Genomic DNA, 20,076 nt, shown 5'->3' on the forward strand with positions numbered 1-20,076 from the left:
TTTATTTATTTTTTTTTTTTGAGACGGAGTTTCGCTCTTGTTACCCAGGCTGGAGTGCAATGGCGCGATCTCGGCTCACCGCAACCTCCGCCTCCTGGGCTCAGGCAATTCTCCTGCCTCAGCCTCCTGAGTAGCTGGGATTACAGGCATGCGCCACCACGCCCAGCTAGTTTTTTGTATTTTTAGTAGAGACGGGGTTTCACCATGTTGACCAGGATGGTCTCGATCTCTTGACCTCGTGATCCACCCGCCTCGGCCTCCCAAAGTGCTGGGATTACAGGCTTGAGCCACCGCGCCCGGCCTAGTTTTTTATTTTTTATAATTTGAAACAGAGTTTGCTCTTGTTGCCCAGATTGGAGTGCAATGGCTCAAACTTGGCTCACTGCAACCTCTGCCTCCCAGGTTCAAGCGATTCTTCTGCCTCAGTCTCCTGAGTAGTTGTGATTACAGGCGCCTGCCACCATGCCCGGCTAATTTTTTGTATTTTTAGTAGAGACGGGTTTTCACTGAGTTAGCCAGGATGGTCTCAATCTCCTGACCTTGCGATCTGCCCACCTTAGCCTCCCAAAGTGCTGGGATTATAGGCGTGAGCCACTGCGCTCGGCCTTAGTTTGCATTTTCTAGAATTTTCTATAAATGCATTCAAACTTCTGTGGCCCTCTTGCTTCTTTCACTCAGTGTAATTATCTTGAGATTAAACTATGTTACTGTGTGTATAAATAATTCCTTTTTGTTGCTGTGAAGTATCCTACTGTGTGGATATATTAGGTTGGTGCAAAAGTAAGTGTAGTCTTTGTCATTAAAAGTAATGGCAGGCCATTAAAAGGAGTTCGAGACCAGCCTGGCCAACATGGTGAAACACCATCTCTACTAAAAATACAATTCGCCTGGTGTATGGTGGCATGCTTCTGTAATCCCAGCTACTCGGGAGGCTGAGGCAGGAGAATTGCTTGAACATGGGAGGTGGGGGTTGCAGCAAGCCAAGATCATGCCACCACACTCCAGCCTGGGCAATAGAGCAAGACTCAATCTCAAAAAAAAAAAAAAAGGAATGGCAAAGATAACAACTACTTTTGGACCAACCTGTCACCATAATGGTTTAGTCACTCACTTGTGAATGGACATTTGGGTTGTTTCTGGTATTTTGGCCAGTACAAATAAAGCTGCTTCCATATTCATGTATAGTAAGTCTTTGTATAGACATATTTTATCCATTTCTCTAGGAATGGAATGGCTAGGTCATATGGTAGGTGTATATTTAATTTTTTTTTTTCTATAGAGACAGGGTCTTGCTCTGTCACCCAAGCTGGAATGCAGTGGTGCAATCATGGCTTACTGCAGTCTCAAACTCCTGGGCTCAAGTAATCCTCCCACCGCAGCCTCTCAACTAGCTGAGAGGGACTATAGGCATGAACCACACTATGCCCAGCTCATTTTAAATTTTTTTGTGGAGACAGGATCTTGCTATGTTGCCCATGGTGGTCCCAAACTCCTGGCCTCAAGCAATTCTCCTGCCTCAGCCTCCCAAAGTGCTGGGGTATATTTAGCATTTTAAGAAACTGCCAGATGTTTTCCAAAGTGGTTAGACCAGTTACATTCCCACCATCAGCGTATGACGGTCCCAGCTGCTCCAGATTCTAGTCAGTACTTGCTATGGTCAATTTTTAAATTCCAGACACTCTAATAGGTATGAAGTGGTATCTCAATGTGGTTTTCACTTGCATTCCCCTAATGACTAACAATGTTGTGCATCTTTTCACACGCTAAACCACCATATATTCATAACTCTGTTTTCAACTGATAAGAGAAGTTCTAGACAGTTATTCAGTCCCAGAGAGACACTATTCTTTATGTCTGTGTAGAATAGCCTCCTTTAATTACTTCTCCAGATTTACCTCCTGTCTGTACTATGCTAATAAAACACTCATCGGACCGGGTACAGTGGCTCACACCTGTAATCCCAGCACCTTGGGAAGCTGAGTGGGGTGGATCGCCTGAGGTCAGGAGTTCAACACCAGCCTGGCCAACATGGTGAAACCCCATCTCTACTAAAAATATAAAAATTAGCCAGTTGTGGTAGCTCATGCCTGTGGTCCCAGCTACTAAAGACGCTGATGTGGGAGAATCACTTGAGCCCAGGTGGCGGAGGCTGCAGTGAGCTGAGATTATGCCATTGTACTTCGGCCTGGGCGACAGAGCCATCCCATCTTACAAAATAATAATAATAATAGGCCAGGCACAGTGGCTCATGCCTGTAATCCCAGTACTTTGGGAGGCTGAGGCGGGCAGATCATGAGGTCAAGAGATTGAGACCATCCTGGCCAAGATGGTGAAACCCCATCTCTACCAAAAGTACAAAAATTAAGTGGGCATGGTGGCACACACCTGTAGTCTCAGCTACTCAGGAGGCTGAGGCAGGAGAATCGCCTGAACCCAGGAGGCAGAGGTTGCAGTGAGCTGAGATTGCACCACTGCACTCCAGCCTGGCAACAGAGCGAGATGTCTCAAAAAATAATAATAATACTAAATTTGTTGAGTTAATGCTTATTTCTCCTGTTCATTATTTGGAATTACATGGTAAACAAATTTTAATTTCTCTTTTTAGAAAGGAAAGAAGGTGGGGCATGGTAGCTCACACCTGTAATCCCAGCACTTTGGGAGCCTGAGGCAGGCAGATCACGAAGTCAGGAGTTTAAGACCAGCCTGGCCAACATGGTGAAACACCATCTCTACTAAAGATACAAAAAATTAGCCAGGCATGGTGGTGCATGCCTGTAATCCCAGCTACTCAGGAGGCTGAGGCAGGTGAATCGCTTGAACCCGGGAAGTGGAGGTTGCAGTGAGCTGAGATCACACCACTGCACTCCAGCCTGGGCAACAGGGCGAGACTCCATCTCAAAAAAAAAAAAGAGAGAGAGAGAAAAAAAAAAAAAAAAATATATATATATATATATATATATATATATATATATATATATATATATTTTTTTTTTTTTTTAAATATAGAACAGGGTCTCACTATATTACCAGGCTGGTCTTGAACTCCTGGGGTCAAGCGATCCTCCCACTTCGGCTTCCCAAAGTGCTGGGATTCCAGGCATGAGCCGCCATGTCTGCCCAAAAGACTTTTACTCTAAGCCTTCCATTAAAGAAAAAGCATTTGCTGGGAGCAGTGGCTCACACTATAATCCCAGCACTTTGGCAGGCCAAGGCAGGCAGATCACCCAAGGTCAGGAGTTGGAGACCAGTCTGACCAAAATGAAGAAACCCCGTCTCTACTAAAAAAACAAAATTAGCCAGGTATAGTGGCACATGCCTGTCATTCAGCTACTTGGGAGGCTGAGGTAGGAGAATCGCTTGAATCCGGGAGGCAGAAGTTGTGTGAGCCAAGATGGTGCCATTGCACTCCAGCCTAGACAACAGGAGCAAAATTTCAAAGACTACTTTCAGGGATCATTTCTATAGTTTGTTACTAGAGAACTTTCTCTGAACGTGTTAAAAAAAAAAAAAAAAAAAAAAAAAAAAAGCAAAACTTCATCTCAAAAAAAAAAAAAAAAAGAAGAAAAAGAAAAAGCATCCATCCCTGGAGTAGTTCCTGAATCCTCAGAGTAACGATGCTGAAGGATAACCACATACCACAGGCCAGTGCTGGAAAAGCCTCCTGCCTGGGCTCTAACGTAGTCCACAGCCTAGAACTTTCTTGCTTTCTTTCCTTTTCTTTTTTTTTTGAGACAGAGTCTCACTCTATTACCCAGGCTGGAATGCAATGGTGTGATCTTGGCTCATTGCAACCTCTACTTCCTGGGTTCAAGCAATTCTTGGGCTTCACCCTCCTGAGTAGCTGGGATTAAGGTGTGAGCCACCACACCTGGCTAATTTTTCTGCATTTTTAGTAGAGAAGGGGTTTCACCATGTTGGTCAAACTGGTCTAGAACTCCTGACCTCAACTGATCCACCCGCCTCAGCCTCCTAAAGTGCTAGGATTACAGGTGTGAGCCACCGCGCCTGGCCATAGCCTAGAACTTTCTCATTAGCGGGATGAACATTTCAGGTTGCCACTCTGGTATCTTGGCAAATCATAGATATTAGATATTTTCTTTTTTTATGTTTTTAAAATTTTATTGAAATAAAAAAATAGACGCAGGGACTCGCTATGTTGCCCACACTAGTCCTTGGCCCCCCAGAGTGTTGGGATTATAAGCACGAAGCACTGTACTTCATGTCACTGAACACAGACATTTTCTTATATAATGAAATCCCATTTACCATACATTAATCTGTATGCATGTCTCTGCAGATAGAGAAATCTGTAAGCAAGCCCACCAACGCTTCACTGGGGTCTCTCTAGACACTGCTAGGAGTTGTGTAGAGGAAGCGGCAGCTGAGACCAGGCAGTTGGGTGATATCTTCGGGGTGTACATTTCTGTATTGTTCTTTTGTTTTTATTTTTTGAGACGGAGTCTCACTCTGTTGCCCAGGCTGGAGTGTAGTGGTGCGATCTCGTCTCAATGCAGCCTCCGCCTCCTGGGTTCAAGTGATTCTTCTGCCTCAGCCTCCTGAATAGATGGGACTACAGGCACACACCACCACGCTCAGCTAATTTTTGTATTTTTAGTAGAGACAGGGTTTCACCATATTGGCCAGGTTGGTCTCGAACTCCTGACCTCATGATCCGCCTGTCTCAGCCTCCCAAAATGCTGGGATCAAAGGCGTGAGCCACCGCGCCTGGCCTCTGTATTGTTCTTTTGATCTGTTTTTCTTTTTCTTCTTCTTCTTTTTTTTTTTTTTTTAACAATAAACATGTATCAAATTGACACACACATACACACACACACACACACACACACAATTTTTTTTGAAAGAAAAAAAGGTAGTCCCGGCACAGGGGCTCACACTTACAATCCCAGCATTTTGGGAGGCCAAGGCAAAAAGATCACTGGAGCCCAGGTGTTCAAGACCAGACTGGGCAACAAATTGAGACCCTGTCTCTACCAAAAAATAAGAAAATTAGTTGGGCAGTGTGGTGGCATGTGCCTGCAGTTTCAGCTTCTTGGGAGGCTGAGGCAGGAGGATCGCTTGAGCCCAGCCATGATTATACCACTGCAGTACAGCCTGGGTGACACAGTACCTTGTCTCAAAGAAACAAAACAAAACAAACAAAAAATAAATAAAAGGATTTCCTTTAAAAAGGCATCTTAAAATCCTAGAATTTTAAAAACTGGAGGAAAAGCCAAAATAAGCAAGCTAACAATGTTACTAGAGAATCATGAAAGGCCTGTTGGTGAGAGGTCTGGCTTGGGGAAGCTGGGGATTTTTCAGCAAAATACAAACCTTTTCATTGAGTATTGGTGCCTCTTTGTAAGTTAACAAACTCTTAGGTGAGTTCTTTTTTTCAGAAGGGGACTCTGTCTCATCTTCTCTCAAGACAGCTTTTGAAGAGCCCAAAGAATGGGGATCTTGGATGGCAATTAGCTCACTATGAGTAAGGAAACCAAACAAAAGCAGATTCTTAAAACTGTATCATACATAGATCACTAATACATTTGTATTATACATAGATCATATATATCTATATATATCCCTGTATCATATATAGATCACTAATACCCTTAAAAGTATCTAAGGCCAGGCTCAGTGGCTCACGCCTATAATGCCAGCACTTTGGGAGGCCAAGGCGGGTGGATTACTTGAGGTCAGGAGTTTGAGACCAGCCTGGCTAACATGGTGAAACTCCATCTCTACTAAAAATACAAAAATTAGCCAGGCGTGATGGCAAATGCATGTAATCTCAGCTACTTGGGAGTCTGAGGCAGCAGAATCACTTGAACGCAGGAGGCAGAGGTTGCAGTGAGCCAAGATCGTGCCACTGTACTCCAGACTGGGTGACTCGTGCCTGTAGTCCCAGCTACTTGGGAGGCTGAGCAGGGATCACTTGAGCCCAGGAGTTAGAGGCTGCCGTGAGCTATGATTACACCACTGCACTCCAGCCTAGGTGACAGCGAGACTCTATCTCTAAAAAGAAAAAAAAATAGAATAAGGTTATGCTTGTGAAAATTTTAGGTTTTCAGTTTGTGAGACTGATTTTTGTTAATGGCTTCGTATTTTTATTTATTTATTTACTATTATTATTTTTAGAGATGGGGTTTCACTATGTTGCCCAGGCCTTGAACTCCTGAGCTCAAGAGATCCTCCTGCTCTGGTCTCCCAAAGTGTTGGGATTACAGGCATGAGCCACCTCACCTGGCCAATGACTTTTTTTTTCTTTTGAGACCAAGTCTCACTCTGCTGCCGAGGCTGGAGTGCAGTGGCACAATCTTGGCTCATTGCAACCTCCGCCTCCTGGGTTCAAGCGATTCTTGTGTCTCCGCTTTCCGAGTAGCTGGGACTACAGGTGTGCACCACCACGTCCAGCTCATTTTTGTATTTTTAGTAGAGATGGGTTTTCACCATGTTGGCCAGGTTGGTCTCGAACTCCTGACCTCAGGTGATCCACCTGAGTTTGACAGCAAAAGCTGTTCTGGAACAGACCAGAGACACTAGAACTGCTTCCTCCCATGTAACCTATAACGAAGTGAGAACAGGCTGCCCACAGTTTCTCCTTGTACGGGTAAACCTCTGTTTGTCAAATGGAATGCTGGCACAAATGTGAACATTTTAGTTAGATAATAAAGTAGGTACACAAGTTCTCATAATCTGCAGAAAATAGGAAAATATAATTATCTTTTCTACTTAATCACATATTTGTCATGTGATATCTTGGCATCCGTCTCTGCTGGCAAAACAGGCAATCACTTCAATTGTTTTAAGTCGGTGAAGTCAAAAGGGCCTTGAAAGAAACTGAATGTAAATTTGAATTTATTTCATACATTAATTTTAATCTTCTATGCTCTTAAAACTATCTGACATAAGCTTTTCCCTTAATATATGAGTGTCCTTGTTCAGTAGTGACAAATAAGCAGTTGGGCCTTGATACTTGCAATTATCCAAAGAAGATCTTTAAAACCCAAATATGAATAGATGACATTTAGTGTGACGATCAACTTTTAAAAATAATTTGCACCTAGAAGAATGGCTATATGTCTGACCTTTAAATGATTCAAGTTTCTAAAAGGGCCAAAGGAAATAAACAAAATAAAATGAAAGAGCCAAAGGATACTCCAAATAATTAAGTACTAGAAATAAATTTTAATCATAAACTCCTATAAAAGCCAATGCAATGATTAAAATATGGCTCTCAATATAGAAACTTCATCCTTTCTGTAATTTAAGATTAAAGAGCTATGCTTTATTTAAAAATAGCAGACATTATTATGGCACCACTCAAACACAAGATTCAGCAATTCTAACAATAAGACAAGCCTGAATAAGGCAGCATATGCTAATTACTAATCCATTTTCTTTTCTTAAAAAAACTAGGCTGGGCGCAAGTGGCTCGTGCCTGTAATCCCAGCACTTTGGGAGGCCGAGGCGGGTGGATCACAAGGTCAGGAGTTCGAGACCAGCTTGACCAACATGGTGAACCCTGTCTCTACTAAAAATACAAAAATTAGCTGGGCATGGTGGCGCATGCCTGTAATCCCAGCTACTCAGTAGGCTGAGGCAGGAGAATCGCTTGAACCCAGGAGTTGGAGGTTGCAGTGAGCTGAGATCGAGCCATTGTACTCCAGCCTGGGTGATAGAGTGAGACTCTGTCTCAAAATAAAACAAAACAAAAACCAATAACTTACCAGCTTGTTAAATACAAGTATCTTCTTTCTTAAATGATTTTCAAAAATTAAGGAAGTTTGGGCAACGTAAAGTCCTAAACAGATATGAACTGAATGAACACCAAGGCAGACACAATTGGATACGTAAATATACTAAGTGACCCTGGATAAGAGCTGAGAAATACTGGGCGTTAGTGACTCACACCTGTAATCCCCACAGTTCAGAAGGCTGAGGTGAGAAGAGACTAGCTTGGACAATATTGCAACACCTCATCTCAATTAAAAAAAAAGAGAGGCCTGGCACGGTGGCTCACGCCTGTAATCCCAACACTTTAGGAGGCCAAGGCAGGTGGATCACAAGGTCAGGAGTTCGAGACCAGCCTGGATAACATGGTGAAATCCCACCTCTACTAAAAATACAAAAATTAGCAAGGCACAGTGGCAGGCACCTGTAATCTCAGCTACTTAGGAGGCTGAGGCAGGAGAATAGCTTGACTGGGGAAGCAGAGGTTGCAGTGAGCCGAGATGGTACCACTGCACTCCAGCCTGGGCAAAAAAGAGAGACGCTATCTCAAAAAAAAAAAAAAAAAAAAAAGTGTGAAAATAAAAAAGAAAACATACACATACAAAGAAAAAAAAAACAAAAAAAAAGAAAAAAGAAAAAAAAGTATAGAGATGGGGGTCTTACTATATCGTCCATGCTGGTCTCAAACTCCTGGCCTCATGTGAACCTCCTGCCTTGGCCTCCCAAAGTGCTAGAAGTACAGGCATGAACCACCACAATGCACCAAGAGAAATTTTTGGATGGGGTCCAGGTAATGCCATCTAGACCAGAACTGGTCGGCGTGTCAATTCAGAACAGCTTCTGGGGTGAGGAACGCTCCAGGGTGGCATTCCACTCTGTGCAGCAACCCACCCGTTTGCTTTTTAATAAAACATATTTGCTCAAGTCACAACAACTGGTTTTGTTTTCAAACAAAACCTTTGCCTCAGAAGCCATCCTCAGTATAAACTCGTCCCTGGAATCTAATACAGTCTCTACAATTAAAGACTCCACAGTCCGTGCTGTGATGAAAAAGGTGAACCGCTGGTCCTAAGGAAGATTTCTATTAGCAAACGCTGCTTCTGGATTAACAGTTGGTATGACGAGGCTTCTGTAACCCTTTCTATTTCTAAATATTGGCATGTATACTCCCTGGATGTTTACAGAGGTGAACATTACTCACCTTGCCAGGGAATCATGTCTTGTCCCACGGATGCTTTCTGAACATGTGCACCCAGATTTGTGGCGGACAATTCTCTGCATGATGGAAGGTTTAAAAATACTCATCCACTCCACATCAGACATGTGGCCTGGGGCTTCAATTATGAAGTTACTTGGGTGGTAGCACTTGGAGTCACACATGCCACTTTCACCCAGACAGGCTTCATTTTTCTGGCAGCATAAGATTTCGGACCTTTCCATCTGATCTTGACATTCTACATCCAGCTTTTCTGGTTGTTTTGAACTTGGACAGCTGGTCAGGCCCAGGTAAACACTGACATCATGCCACTGCTTCTCATCTGATAAAGTGGGCGTTTCTGAGGGTTGTTTTTCTTCATTCTGAACCCCAGTTCCATGACATTTTGGTGATTTTGCATGGATCTTGCACAGTGTAATTTTGTTTTCGGGTTCAATCTGGGCTTTTCCTCCCAGAGGCCAAGACTTGCGTTTCTCTACTAAGTCTTTTATAAACATGGATGGCAGCGTAATTACACTTTTCTCCCCAAAGGCCGTATTGATCAGCCGTTTCTTTTTGCATTCATCGCAAGAGCTCTTGTCTGACCTATTTTGCTGAATCAACATGGCTTCAAATTTCTGGTCCTTAAACAGTGACTTCTGATTTTTTTCCCTCTTAACATCAACTTTTGGGTAGTTATTTTCAAGGTCTGATAAACACATGTCTCTGCTATGGTGGCATTATTCAAAAAAATGGAAGTTATAAGATACACTTGATGCTATCATTCTAAATATTTCACCCAAAACTCTGTAGACCTAAATCCCAATGAGACTTATTTATCTGAGCCTCAGAGCCCAATTCCAGCCCGATCTTCTCCTGGAAGCCTTTCTGACCACCAAGCCCACATTCCCTTTTCCATCCTTACCTCTTATTGCACTTACTGTCTACATGACAAAAAAAAAAAACACTACAGAAATGTGACAAAACCTTTTCATAAATCTTCCTTTAAAATGTTTCATATCACTTGAATTCAGGTGTTCTAATCTGCATCATTCTGATACCTTAGAAAATACAACTCTCTCCTTGTTATGTTGCCCAGGCTGCTCTTGCACTCCCGGCCTCAAGCGACCCTCCGGCCTCAAGCGACCCTCCGGCCTGAGCTCCCAAAGCACTGGGATTACACGTGTGAGCCATGGCACCCAGCTCATTTTAAGCTTTGAAGAAATAACCTCAAATCATCTAGTACCTCCCAGAGGCAATGACAGTCAAAAAGGAGAAAGACAGTCTGGGCAACAGAATGAAATGCCGTGTCTACAAAAAAAAAAAAAAAAAAAAAAAAAAGTAGCCGGGCATGGTGCTGTGCACCTGTGGACCCAGCTACTTACTTGGAAGGCTGAGGCCAGAGGATCGCTTGACCCCAGGAGGTGGAGGTTGTAGTGAGCTGAGTCCGTGCCGCTGCACTCCAGCCTGGGCAACAGAGCAAGACCCCATCTCAAAAAAAGAAAAAAGGAGAAAGAGCCAGTATGTTTGGGGCTTCTGCCTGCAAGATAACTCTGAGTTAGTCTGGTGTCTGTTGGCAGTGGCAGCAGCTGGGACCCCGAGCCACAGGCCCCAACCCCCACAGAGAGCCCCAAAGGACACTGTAACAAGTGTAGCGGAAAGCATGGGGGCCCCAGCCACAGGCCACATGCCTGGGGCAATCATTGCAATGCTGCAGCTACTAAGCCCCGCTGCTCTGGACTCATTCTCATTCTCACAGGGAAAGTTGCTGCTGCAAACCAGTCCAGCCTCCGAGCTTCCAAGCAGTCACGGGGAGCTGCCCTAAACCCTCTCCCTTTCAAAGACTTCTTGTAACATTTTGGCTTAGAAAAGTAGACTAAGTTTAGCTGTGGTACAGTGATATGGTTGTTAAACCACACTTTATATATTTATATTTTAATTTTACAGAAACTAATTTAATTCCCACACTGCTTGTAGGGAAGGGAAGATGTTTCCCATGAATGAGGCTAGCAGGAAAATCCAGTTAAGGGCGCAGATCACCCTCAGTGGAGTGGGGCTCCTACTCAGTGATCAATGCATTCCTTGGCATTACTTCTTTCAGCAAAGTGCCATGTCCTGTATACCTACATGTGCCCAAGTCCTCGCCCAGTGTCTAAACAGGGATGCTGGATGGATGGATGAATGAATGAATGATTCAACTCTGTAGTGTCTACTCTAGCTCAAAGCCTTCTACCCAAAAGAAGGGCAAATCAGGTTAAAAAAATTTACTTCTATCCAATGGCTAAATCAGGATTACGCCTAAAATTCTTAGATCAGGTCTTTCTACAACTGAGGATTTTGACAAGCATTATTAGCTCACACACATTTCTTTATTTTACTTTATTTTTGAGACAGAGTTTTGGTCTTGTCACTCAGGCTGGAGTGCAGTGGCATGATCTCGGCTCACTGCAACCTCCACCTCCTGGGTTCAAGGGATTCTCCTGCCTTAGTCTCCCTAGTAGCTGGGATTACAGGTGCCCACGACAATGCCCAGCTAATTTTTGTATTTTTATTTATTTATTTACTTATTTTGAGACCGAGTCTCACTCTGTTGCCCAAGCTGGAGTACAGTGGCGCGATCTTAGCTCACTGCAACCTCTGCCTCCTGGGTTCAAGCCATTCTTGTACCTCAGCCTCCCAAGTAGCTGGGATTACAGGCGTGAGCCACTATGCCCAGCTAATTTTTGTATTTTTAGTAGAGATGGAGTTTCACCATGTTGGCCAGGCTGGTCTCAAACTCCTGACCTCAGGTGACCCACCCGCCTAGGCCTCCCAAAGTGCTGGGATTACAGGCGTGAGCCACTGCGCCTGGCCATATTTATTTCCTACCATATGGGGAATAGTAGTCGATACTGGCCAATATTAAGTGCACAGTAATTACTGATTGATGGAATACAATACAAGATCATATTAATTGCATCTTGCTAAGATTACCTGGAGTCTAGAGCCTTTGATTCCTCCATCTTTGAATCATATATCTGTATTAATTCCTGAGAATTTTCCACATTGAAATTAAGAAACTGCAGATCACTCTGTTGTTTTACATAAATCTGTCATAGATATTGATAAATCAGTATGAAATGTAATAACAAAACTAAACTGAACCAACAATTTGGCACTTTCCCTGAAACAGTTCACAAATCCTAAAACAGATCGGATAGTTACTAGAGAAATATGCTAAATGTGTCTCCTTTTAATTTTCCTTTGTTAGGTCTAAGATTTGGTAGGATAGCTGGCCTCCCAACCTTTAATCACCATATGCGAGACCCCATCAGCTGTACTAAACATGATATACGACTAAGTAGTTAGGATTCCAAACCACCAATTAAACAAAATTGACAGGCATACATTTTTCCTAATTTCTTATTTGTTTACAAGCATTTCTTATATGATAGAGAAGGATGTTTGGGGACGTACCTGTCTCAGATTGTGCAGTTCTGAATCTGTGCGTTCTTGCTTTGACTTCGCAATATTAAGCAATTCATCTTTCCTCTTTTCTCTCTCTACTATTTAAGAACAAGTATTATTAAACATTTTTCAACAGCTGTATCAACACAAACCTCTCCATTTCCAACAATTTAATGCTCAGCTAACATTTGCTTTTTTAATTTTAATACCTAGAAAGTTAATTTTGATATTAGGTTTTTAACTTTTTAAAGAGCTAACAGTTTTGTTGTTGTTGTTCCTGAACTTAAAAATAGCAGAATGGGCTGGGCATGGTGGCTCATGCCTGTAATCCCAGCACTTTGGGAGGCCCAGGCGGGTAGATCACCTGAGGCCACAAGTTCAAGGCTAGCTTGGCCAACATGGCAAAACCCCATCTCTACTAAAAATACAAATTTAGCTGGGTATGGTGGTGCATGCCTGTGGTTCCAGCAACTTGGGAGGCTAAGGCAGGAGAATCACTTGAACCTGGGAGGCAGAGGTTGTAGTGAGCTGAGATTGCGCCACTGCACTCCAGCCTGCATGACAGAGTGAGTACTCTGTCTCAAAAAAAAAAGAAGGGATTTGTAGATTCAGGGATTAAGAACAATTATTTGTCTTTCCTTTTGTGGTGGATAGAATGAAGGTGATTTCTAAATCTCTATACTTGATACATATTACTTTATTTAATTACGTATTTTTACATTTTAAGTGATAAAATATTTTTAAAAATAGAGATGGAGTCTCGCTATGTTGCCCAGGCTGGTCTTGAATTCCTGAGTTTCACCATGTTAGCCAGGCTGGTCTTGAACTTCTGGCCTCATGTGATCTGCCTGCCTTGGCCTCCCAAAGTGCTGGGATTACAGGCATGAGCCACTGTGCCCAGCCAAAACCGAGACATTTTAACAGTGGAAGTAATATCCATCGTGCATCTGACTCAGTGGGTCTCAATTCTAGGGCTCTCATGTTAACAGCATCTTTTTATTTTTTTGAGACTGAGTCTCTCTCTGTTGCCAGGCTGGAGGGGCAGTGGCATGATCTTGGCTTACTGCAACCTCCGACTCCCTGGTTCAAGCAATTCTCCTGCCTCAGCCTCCTGAGTAGCTGGGACTACAGGTGCATGCCACCACGCCCAGCTAATTTTTGTATTTTTAATAGACACAGGGTTTCACCGTGTTGGTCAGAATGGTCTCGATCTCTTGACCCCGTGATCTGCCCACCTCAACCTCCCAAAGTGCTGGGATTACAGGCGTGAGCCACCACAGCTGGCCATTAACAGCATCTTGACAAGCTAGGTGTACTCCTAATGTTTTAAAGAAACCTGTTTTATGGTAATCCCAGCTATGGGAGGCTGAGGTGGGAAGATGGCTTGAGCCCAGGTGTTTGAGACCAGCCTGAAAAAAAAAAAAAAAAAAAGATACTTGTTTTGGATACAACATGGTTCTTAAACAAAAGCCAACTAGTTTATCAGGCCTCAGAGTAATTTTAATATATTTGAATGTTGGCCAGTAGTGTTGTTGGGGGGGGCGGGGGGGCGGTGTTCAGAGAAAGAGAAAAATATAACTATACATATTTGAATGTTGCCTTGATTTTAGAATAATCTCCTTTTGCATAAGAGGCAATGTCACTGTAAATATAAATGTTTCCCTAGTTCAGACAGTTTTCTCTATGGCTGTGTTTAGCTGAGAGATCAAAGTGGAGTGGATCTGCCTATTTTCACAAGTTGGCCACAGAAAACAAAGAAGGGGTAAGGAACTCTCTGCTGCTATTTGCCTGAACAAGCAGCCTAAGATAAAACAATGGGAAGGGACTTAGATGTCTGGAACCTGCTGAATTCTGATCAAGACTCTGCCTTTTACTGCCTGGAAGACCTGAGGCAGACACTCAGTCCACAAGAGCTCACCTTCAGGACTGTCGGAACCCACAGAAATGTAAACTGGTGATCAGGTGTGGTGGCTGATGCTTATAATCCCAGCAGTTAGGGAGGCTGAGGCTGGCAGATCACCTAAGGTTGGGAGTTCAAGACTAGCCTGACCAACATGGTGAAACCCTGTCTCTACTAAAAACACAAAAATTAGCCAGGTGTGGTGGTGCATGCCTGTAATCCGAGCCACTTGGGAGGCTGAGGCAGGAGAATCACTTGAACCCGAGAGGCAGAGGTTGCAGTGAGCTGAGATCACACCACCGCACTCCAGCCTGGGCAATAGAGTAAGACTCTGTCTCAAAAAAAGAAATGTAAACTAGCATCATTGTTCTCTTTGCGGACTCCTTACTCCAAGTTAGGTACAAAGAAAACATGTCTCTGAGCCTATGTAAAGAACTGCATTTTCAACGAAAAAAAGTTTTGAACTTAAAAGCAAAACTTTAAGACATTGTCCAACTTTAAATAAAACGTGTTAACATCGGACTGAGTGTAGTGGCTCACACCTGTAATCCTAGCACTTTGAGAGGCTGAGCCAGGTGGATAGTCTGAACTCAGGAGTTCAAGACCAGCCCAGGCAACACAGTGAAACCGCATGTCTACTAAAGTACAAAAAAGTAGCCAGGTGTGGTGGCGTGTGCCAGCTACTTGGGAGGCTGAGGCACAACAATTGCTTGAAACCGGGAGGTGGAAGTTGCAGCGAGCCAAGATTGTACTACTACACTCTAGCCTGAGTAATTGAGCAAGACTCTATCTCCAAAAAAAATATGGTAACCACTTGATGGCATATTATCATGTTATACCTTTAAAAATTCTTATTTGGGCTTCGGCCAAGCATGGTGGCTCATGCCTATAATCTTAGTACTTTGGGAGGCCAAGGCAGGAGGATTATCTGAGGCTAGGAGTTCAGGACGACCAGACTGAGCAAGGCAGCGAGACCTTGTCTCTACTAAAAATAAAAATAAATAAATAAATAATTAGCTAGGAGTGATGACACATGCCTATAATCCCAGTTACTCAGGAGGCTGAAGTGGCAGGATCACTTGAACCCAGTCAAGGCTGCAGTGAGCTATGATCACACCACTGCACTCCAGCCTGGGCAACAGAGCAAGACCCTATCTCTACAAAATAAATAAATAAATAAATTATTTTTTAGGCTTTATTCACTTTTATAATTAAAACACGCAAATCCACCAATGGTCTATATTTTGAAAATGAAGAATAAAACATACAAAAATTGTTTTCAGACAACGGTGTGAGTTTTTTTTTTTTTTGAGACGGAGTTTCGCTCTTGTTACCAGGCTGGAGTGCAATGGCGCGATCTCGGCTCACCGCAACCTCCGCCTCCTGGGTTCAGGCAATTCTCCTGCCTCAGCCTCCTGAGTAGCTGGGATTACAGGCACGCGCCACCATGCCCAGCTAATTTTTTGTATTTTTAGTAAAGACGGGGTTTCACCATGTTGACCAGGATGGTCTCAATCTCTTGACCTTGTGATCCACCCGCCTCGGCCTCCCAAAGTGCTGGGATTACAGGCTTGAGCCACCGCGCCCGGCGAGATTGTCTTTAACTTAGAAGATGTTAGTGGCTCGTGCCTGTAATCCCAACACTTGCGAGGCCGAGGTAGGAGGATCGCTTGATCCCAGCAGTTCCAGACCAGACTGGACAACATAGTGGAACTTTATCTGTATAAAAAATTTAAAAATTCGTCATGTGTGGTGTCATGTGCCTGTAGTCCCAACTACTTGGGAGACTAAGGTGGGAAGACCACTTGAGCCTCAGAGTTTGAGGTTGCAGCCAGCCGTGATTGTACTGAGGGAACGTGTTCTCTTTCTGGGTCCACAAGGGGGCGTAGTTTTAAGGGCAAGAACCTCCTAGCGCCATGCCCCACTCCCATCTCTCTCCATACAGGAGATGTAACAGTTTAGGTTTGAGTTTCGTGGGCACGGGAAGAAACTAAGAGTCAATCACTCCAGCAGAGGTTCTGAGGAACTCCTTTCATTGCCCTGGGGACTTAGAGAAGGTGGGGGTTCCTCCCGGGTTAAAAGTCCCCTTCTTCCACACCCCTTTGGACTCCATGCTTGGCTCCCCTTCCATGAACACGCCCTTCGTGGAAGCCGTCTTTCTCTCTCCTGGATTTTCCCTCTGGAGTCCCCTTCCACACTCATGGAAGCCTGTCTTCCCCTCCTAAACTCCATCTCTCTCTATTCCCTTCCACTCAGTGAGGAAGCTGCTTTCCTCTCCTGGATTCCATCTTTCTGGATTCTCTCACTCGGAGCGAGGCTTACTCTTTCTTTCTCTCTCCTTTTGGCATTTACTGCGCACTGCACAGCGGTCCCCGCTCTCATTCTTGAGAGGGCAGGAGACCAAGAACCTGGAGAAACGTCCTCTCAGGGGCGCTGCGGGCACCCTGAACCCCAATATTACAGTACCAGTCCACTGCAGTCTGGGTAAAGAATATCATATTCAGCTTAGCATATAATAAAAATATTTCACAAAATCGATGTATTATATTAGCTAACAAATTCCACGTATTTTACTTAGTAATACATAGCAGAGTGGATGGGTAAAAAGTGATTAATCAAAGAGACTAACATCCTTTAAGCTTTGTTCTTTCCTTTGACCTCCCATAGCATTTATGCAGAGCATTTGTATAGTAGTAAATTCTCTGGGCCTATGAGCTTCCCAGCATATAGCAGGGTGCCTGGGATACAAATGCTGATCCAAGGACTGTTTGAATGCAGCTGTAAAAATATGCGATGTCTTTAGTAGCATAAGGGGTTATCATTACTTGCAGACGGCAGCAATCCTAGAAATGGTGAAGATAGTGACCTCTAGTGGCAGAATACTGCACTTTCCCCCCATCTTTAATCACAAGCGATTAAAATTAAGTATTCCATTTTACTTAAAACTTCTTAGGGCGGGCATGGTGGCTCACACCTGTAATCCCAGCCCTTTGGGAGGCTGAGGCAGGAGGAGCACTTGATCCCAGGAGTTAGAGACCAGCCTGGATGGCATAGTGAGACCCCCTTCTCTGAAAAAAATAATAATAGTAATAAAAATGTAACTAGGCTACTTGGGAGGCCAAGGCGGGAGGATTCCTTGAGTCTAGGAGTTTGAGGCTACAGTGAGCTGTGATCACACCACTGCACTCCAACCTAGGTGACAGAGTAAGACCTTGTCTCTGGGGAAAAAGTTATTCTTTGAGATGGAGTCTCTTGCTCTGTCACCCAGGCTGGAATGCAGTGGTGCAATCTCAGCTCACTGAAACCTCTGCCTCTCCCAGGTTCAAGCGATTCTCCTGCCTCAGCCTCCCGAGTAGCTGGGACTACAGGCATGTGCCACCATGCCAGGCTAATTTTTTGTATTCTTAGTAGAGATGGGGTTTCAGTGTGTTAGCCAGGACGGTCTCAATCTCCTGACATTGTGATCCGCCCTCCTTGGCCTTCCAAAGTGCTGGGATTACAGGCATGGGCCACTGCACCCAGTGGAAAAAAATTCTTAAATGTAATAATGTGTTTTTCCCATTAATTTACAGAAAAACTGCATTCCATTCCCTGCCATATTCCTTACCTACCCCTAGTATCTCAGACCTTCCAATGGTGAAGGCCTCCTTCTCCACTCCTGAGAATGACCGACATAGACAGCTTGTTACATCCCTGCCAGCCAAGATGATTGTACTGGGCTTTCCCTTCAGTGGCTTGTGTTAGGAAAGTCATTGACTTAGAGGTAAAGTTCCAAAGAGAAAATCATATGAACACTTTTTGGTCTACTGATACCTACCCTCAAACCCCCTTTTTCTAGAGGTATGCATTCATTTAAAAAACCCATACTTTCAGCACCCATATAACCATTCTGTTTTTCACTTTCAGTATTCAACAAATTACATGAGCTATTAAATAATTTATTATTACAAAACAGCCTTTGTGTGAGATGATTTTGTCCAACAGCAGGCTAACGAGAGTGTTGTGTGCATGTTTGAGGCAGGCTAGGCTGAGCAATGCTGGTCAGTAGGTTGGCTTCATGAAATGCATTTTTTACTTGTGAGGGGTTTATCGGAATGTAATCCTGTAAGTCAAGGAGCATCTGTGCATCTATGTTATGTTTTTAGTGAGAAGCGGAGTCACACACTCAAGCTGGAAGGGAGAGTAGATAGTTTTACAGAAGAGGAAGTAGTGACTGGGAACAGGATGCCAGAATTAACAGTCGCTGCTTGGTCTCCCATCGATCCTGCAAAGGGTGTTAAAAACAAACAAAAAGTCTGGGCGAGGTGGCTCACGTCTGTAATGCAAGCACTTTGGGAGGCTAAGGCAGACATTATCTAATGCCAGGAGTTCGAGACCAGCCTGGCCAACATGGTGAAACCCCGTCTCTACTAAAAACACAAAAATTAGCCAGGCATGGTGGCTCAGGCCAGTAACCCCAGCTACTAGGGAGGCTGAGGCAGGAGAATCACTTGAGCCCAGGAGGCAGAAGTTGCAGTGAGCCGAGATCGCACCATTGCACTCCAGCCTGGGCAACAGAATGAGACCCTGTCTCAAAAAAAAATTAATTTTTTGTGGGGGAGAGGTATAATTCCTTTAGCCTGTCATCAAACCAAGTCTAGGTTATAAACACATTCAATCATCTGTTTTACCTGTAAAAACCAATTCATCGTGCAGGCAACTTTTCTCTTGCTTGAGGCGAATGATCTCTTCTCGTTGCTCATTATTTTCTGTCGTCTTTTCATTGAGGTCCTCTTCACCACAGAAGAAAAAGAAAATCCTCAACTAAATACTAGTTTCCAGTCCTCAAATACACACTATGCCTAACCCTCATGTCTTCAGCGGCCCCTTCCTATTAATCTGACAGTCCTGTCGGATCTATAGACAAAATCTGTTTCACAGCCAACATCTCCACCCCTGGCAAGGACCCTGGTTGGAGGCTTCACTTGCTCTCATCTGGCTGACCTCCCTACGCCAGCCTTGTCTCTCCTGTGACAGCCCCGTGTACACAGAGCAATCTTTTAAAAATCAGAATCTCCCGGGAGCAGTGGTTCCTGCCTATAATCCCAGCACTTTGGAAGGCCAAGGCAGACAAACCACTTGTGGTCAGGAGTTCAAGACCAGCCTGGCCAACATGGTGAAACCCCGTGTCTACTAAAAATACAAAATCAACTGGGTGTGGTAGCGCACATCTGCAATCCCAGTTACTCAGGAGGCTGAGGCAGGAAAATTACTTGAACCCAGGTGGCGGAAGTCGCAGTGAGCTGAGATCACGTCACTGCACTCAATCTGGACAAAAGAGCGAGATTCCGTCTTAAAAAAAAAAAAAAAAAAAAAAGCCGGGCGCGGTGGCTCACGCCTGTAATCCCAGCACTTTGGGAGGCCGAGGCGGGTGGATCACGAGGTCAAGAGATCAAGACCATCCTGGTCAACATGGTGAAACCCCGTCTCTACTAAAAATACAAAAAATTAGCTGGGCATGGCGGCGCGTGCCTGTAATCCCAGCTATTCAGGAGGCTGAGGCAGGAGAATTGCCTGAACCCAGGAGGCGGAGGTTGTGGTGAGCCAAGATCGCGCCATTGCACTCCAGCCTGGGTAACAAGAGCAAAACGCCGTCTCAAAATAAAAAAAAAAAAAATGAATGAATGAAAAAAGAAGGCTGGGCATGGTGGCTCACACCTGTAATCCCAGCACTTTGGGAGGCTGAGGTGGGTGGATCACGAGGTCAGGAGTTCAAGATCAGCTTCGCCAAGATGGTGAAACCCCATCTCTACTAAACATAAAA

General features: G+C 44.1%; 1 protein-coding gene and 1 pseudogene across 1 annotated transcript in view; one reads left to right on the forward strand and one right to left on the reverse strand.

Annotated features, from left to right (window-relative positions):
- CCDC62 (coiled-coil domain containing 62) overlaps nt 1-20,076 on the reverse strand; it is a 53,420-nt gene that overhangs the window by 12,100 nt on the left and 21,244 nt on the right. Inside the window, 5 exon segments of the mRNA XM_074403461.1 lie at nt 5,332-5,476; nt 8,933-9,655; nt 11,900-12,015; nt 12,383-12,471; nt 18,944-19,045. Coding sequence (XP_074259562.1) covers nt 5,332-5,476; nt 8,933-9,655; nt 11,900-12,015; nt 12,383-12,471; nt 18,944-19,045 — 1,175 coding nt within the window.
- On the forward strand, nt 3,437-3,512 carry LOC120365242 (small nucleolar RNA U3; annotated as a pseudogene).

The sequence above is a fragment of the Saimiri boliviensis genome, chromosome 7 (assembly GCF_048565385.1).
Source record: "Saimiri boliviensis isolate mSaiBol1 chromosome 7, mSaiBol1.pri, whole genome shotgun sequence".
NCBI classification, from domain to species: Eukaryota; Metazoa; Chordata; class Mammalia; order Primates; family Cebidae; genus Saimiri; species Saimiri boliviensis.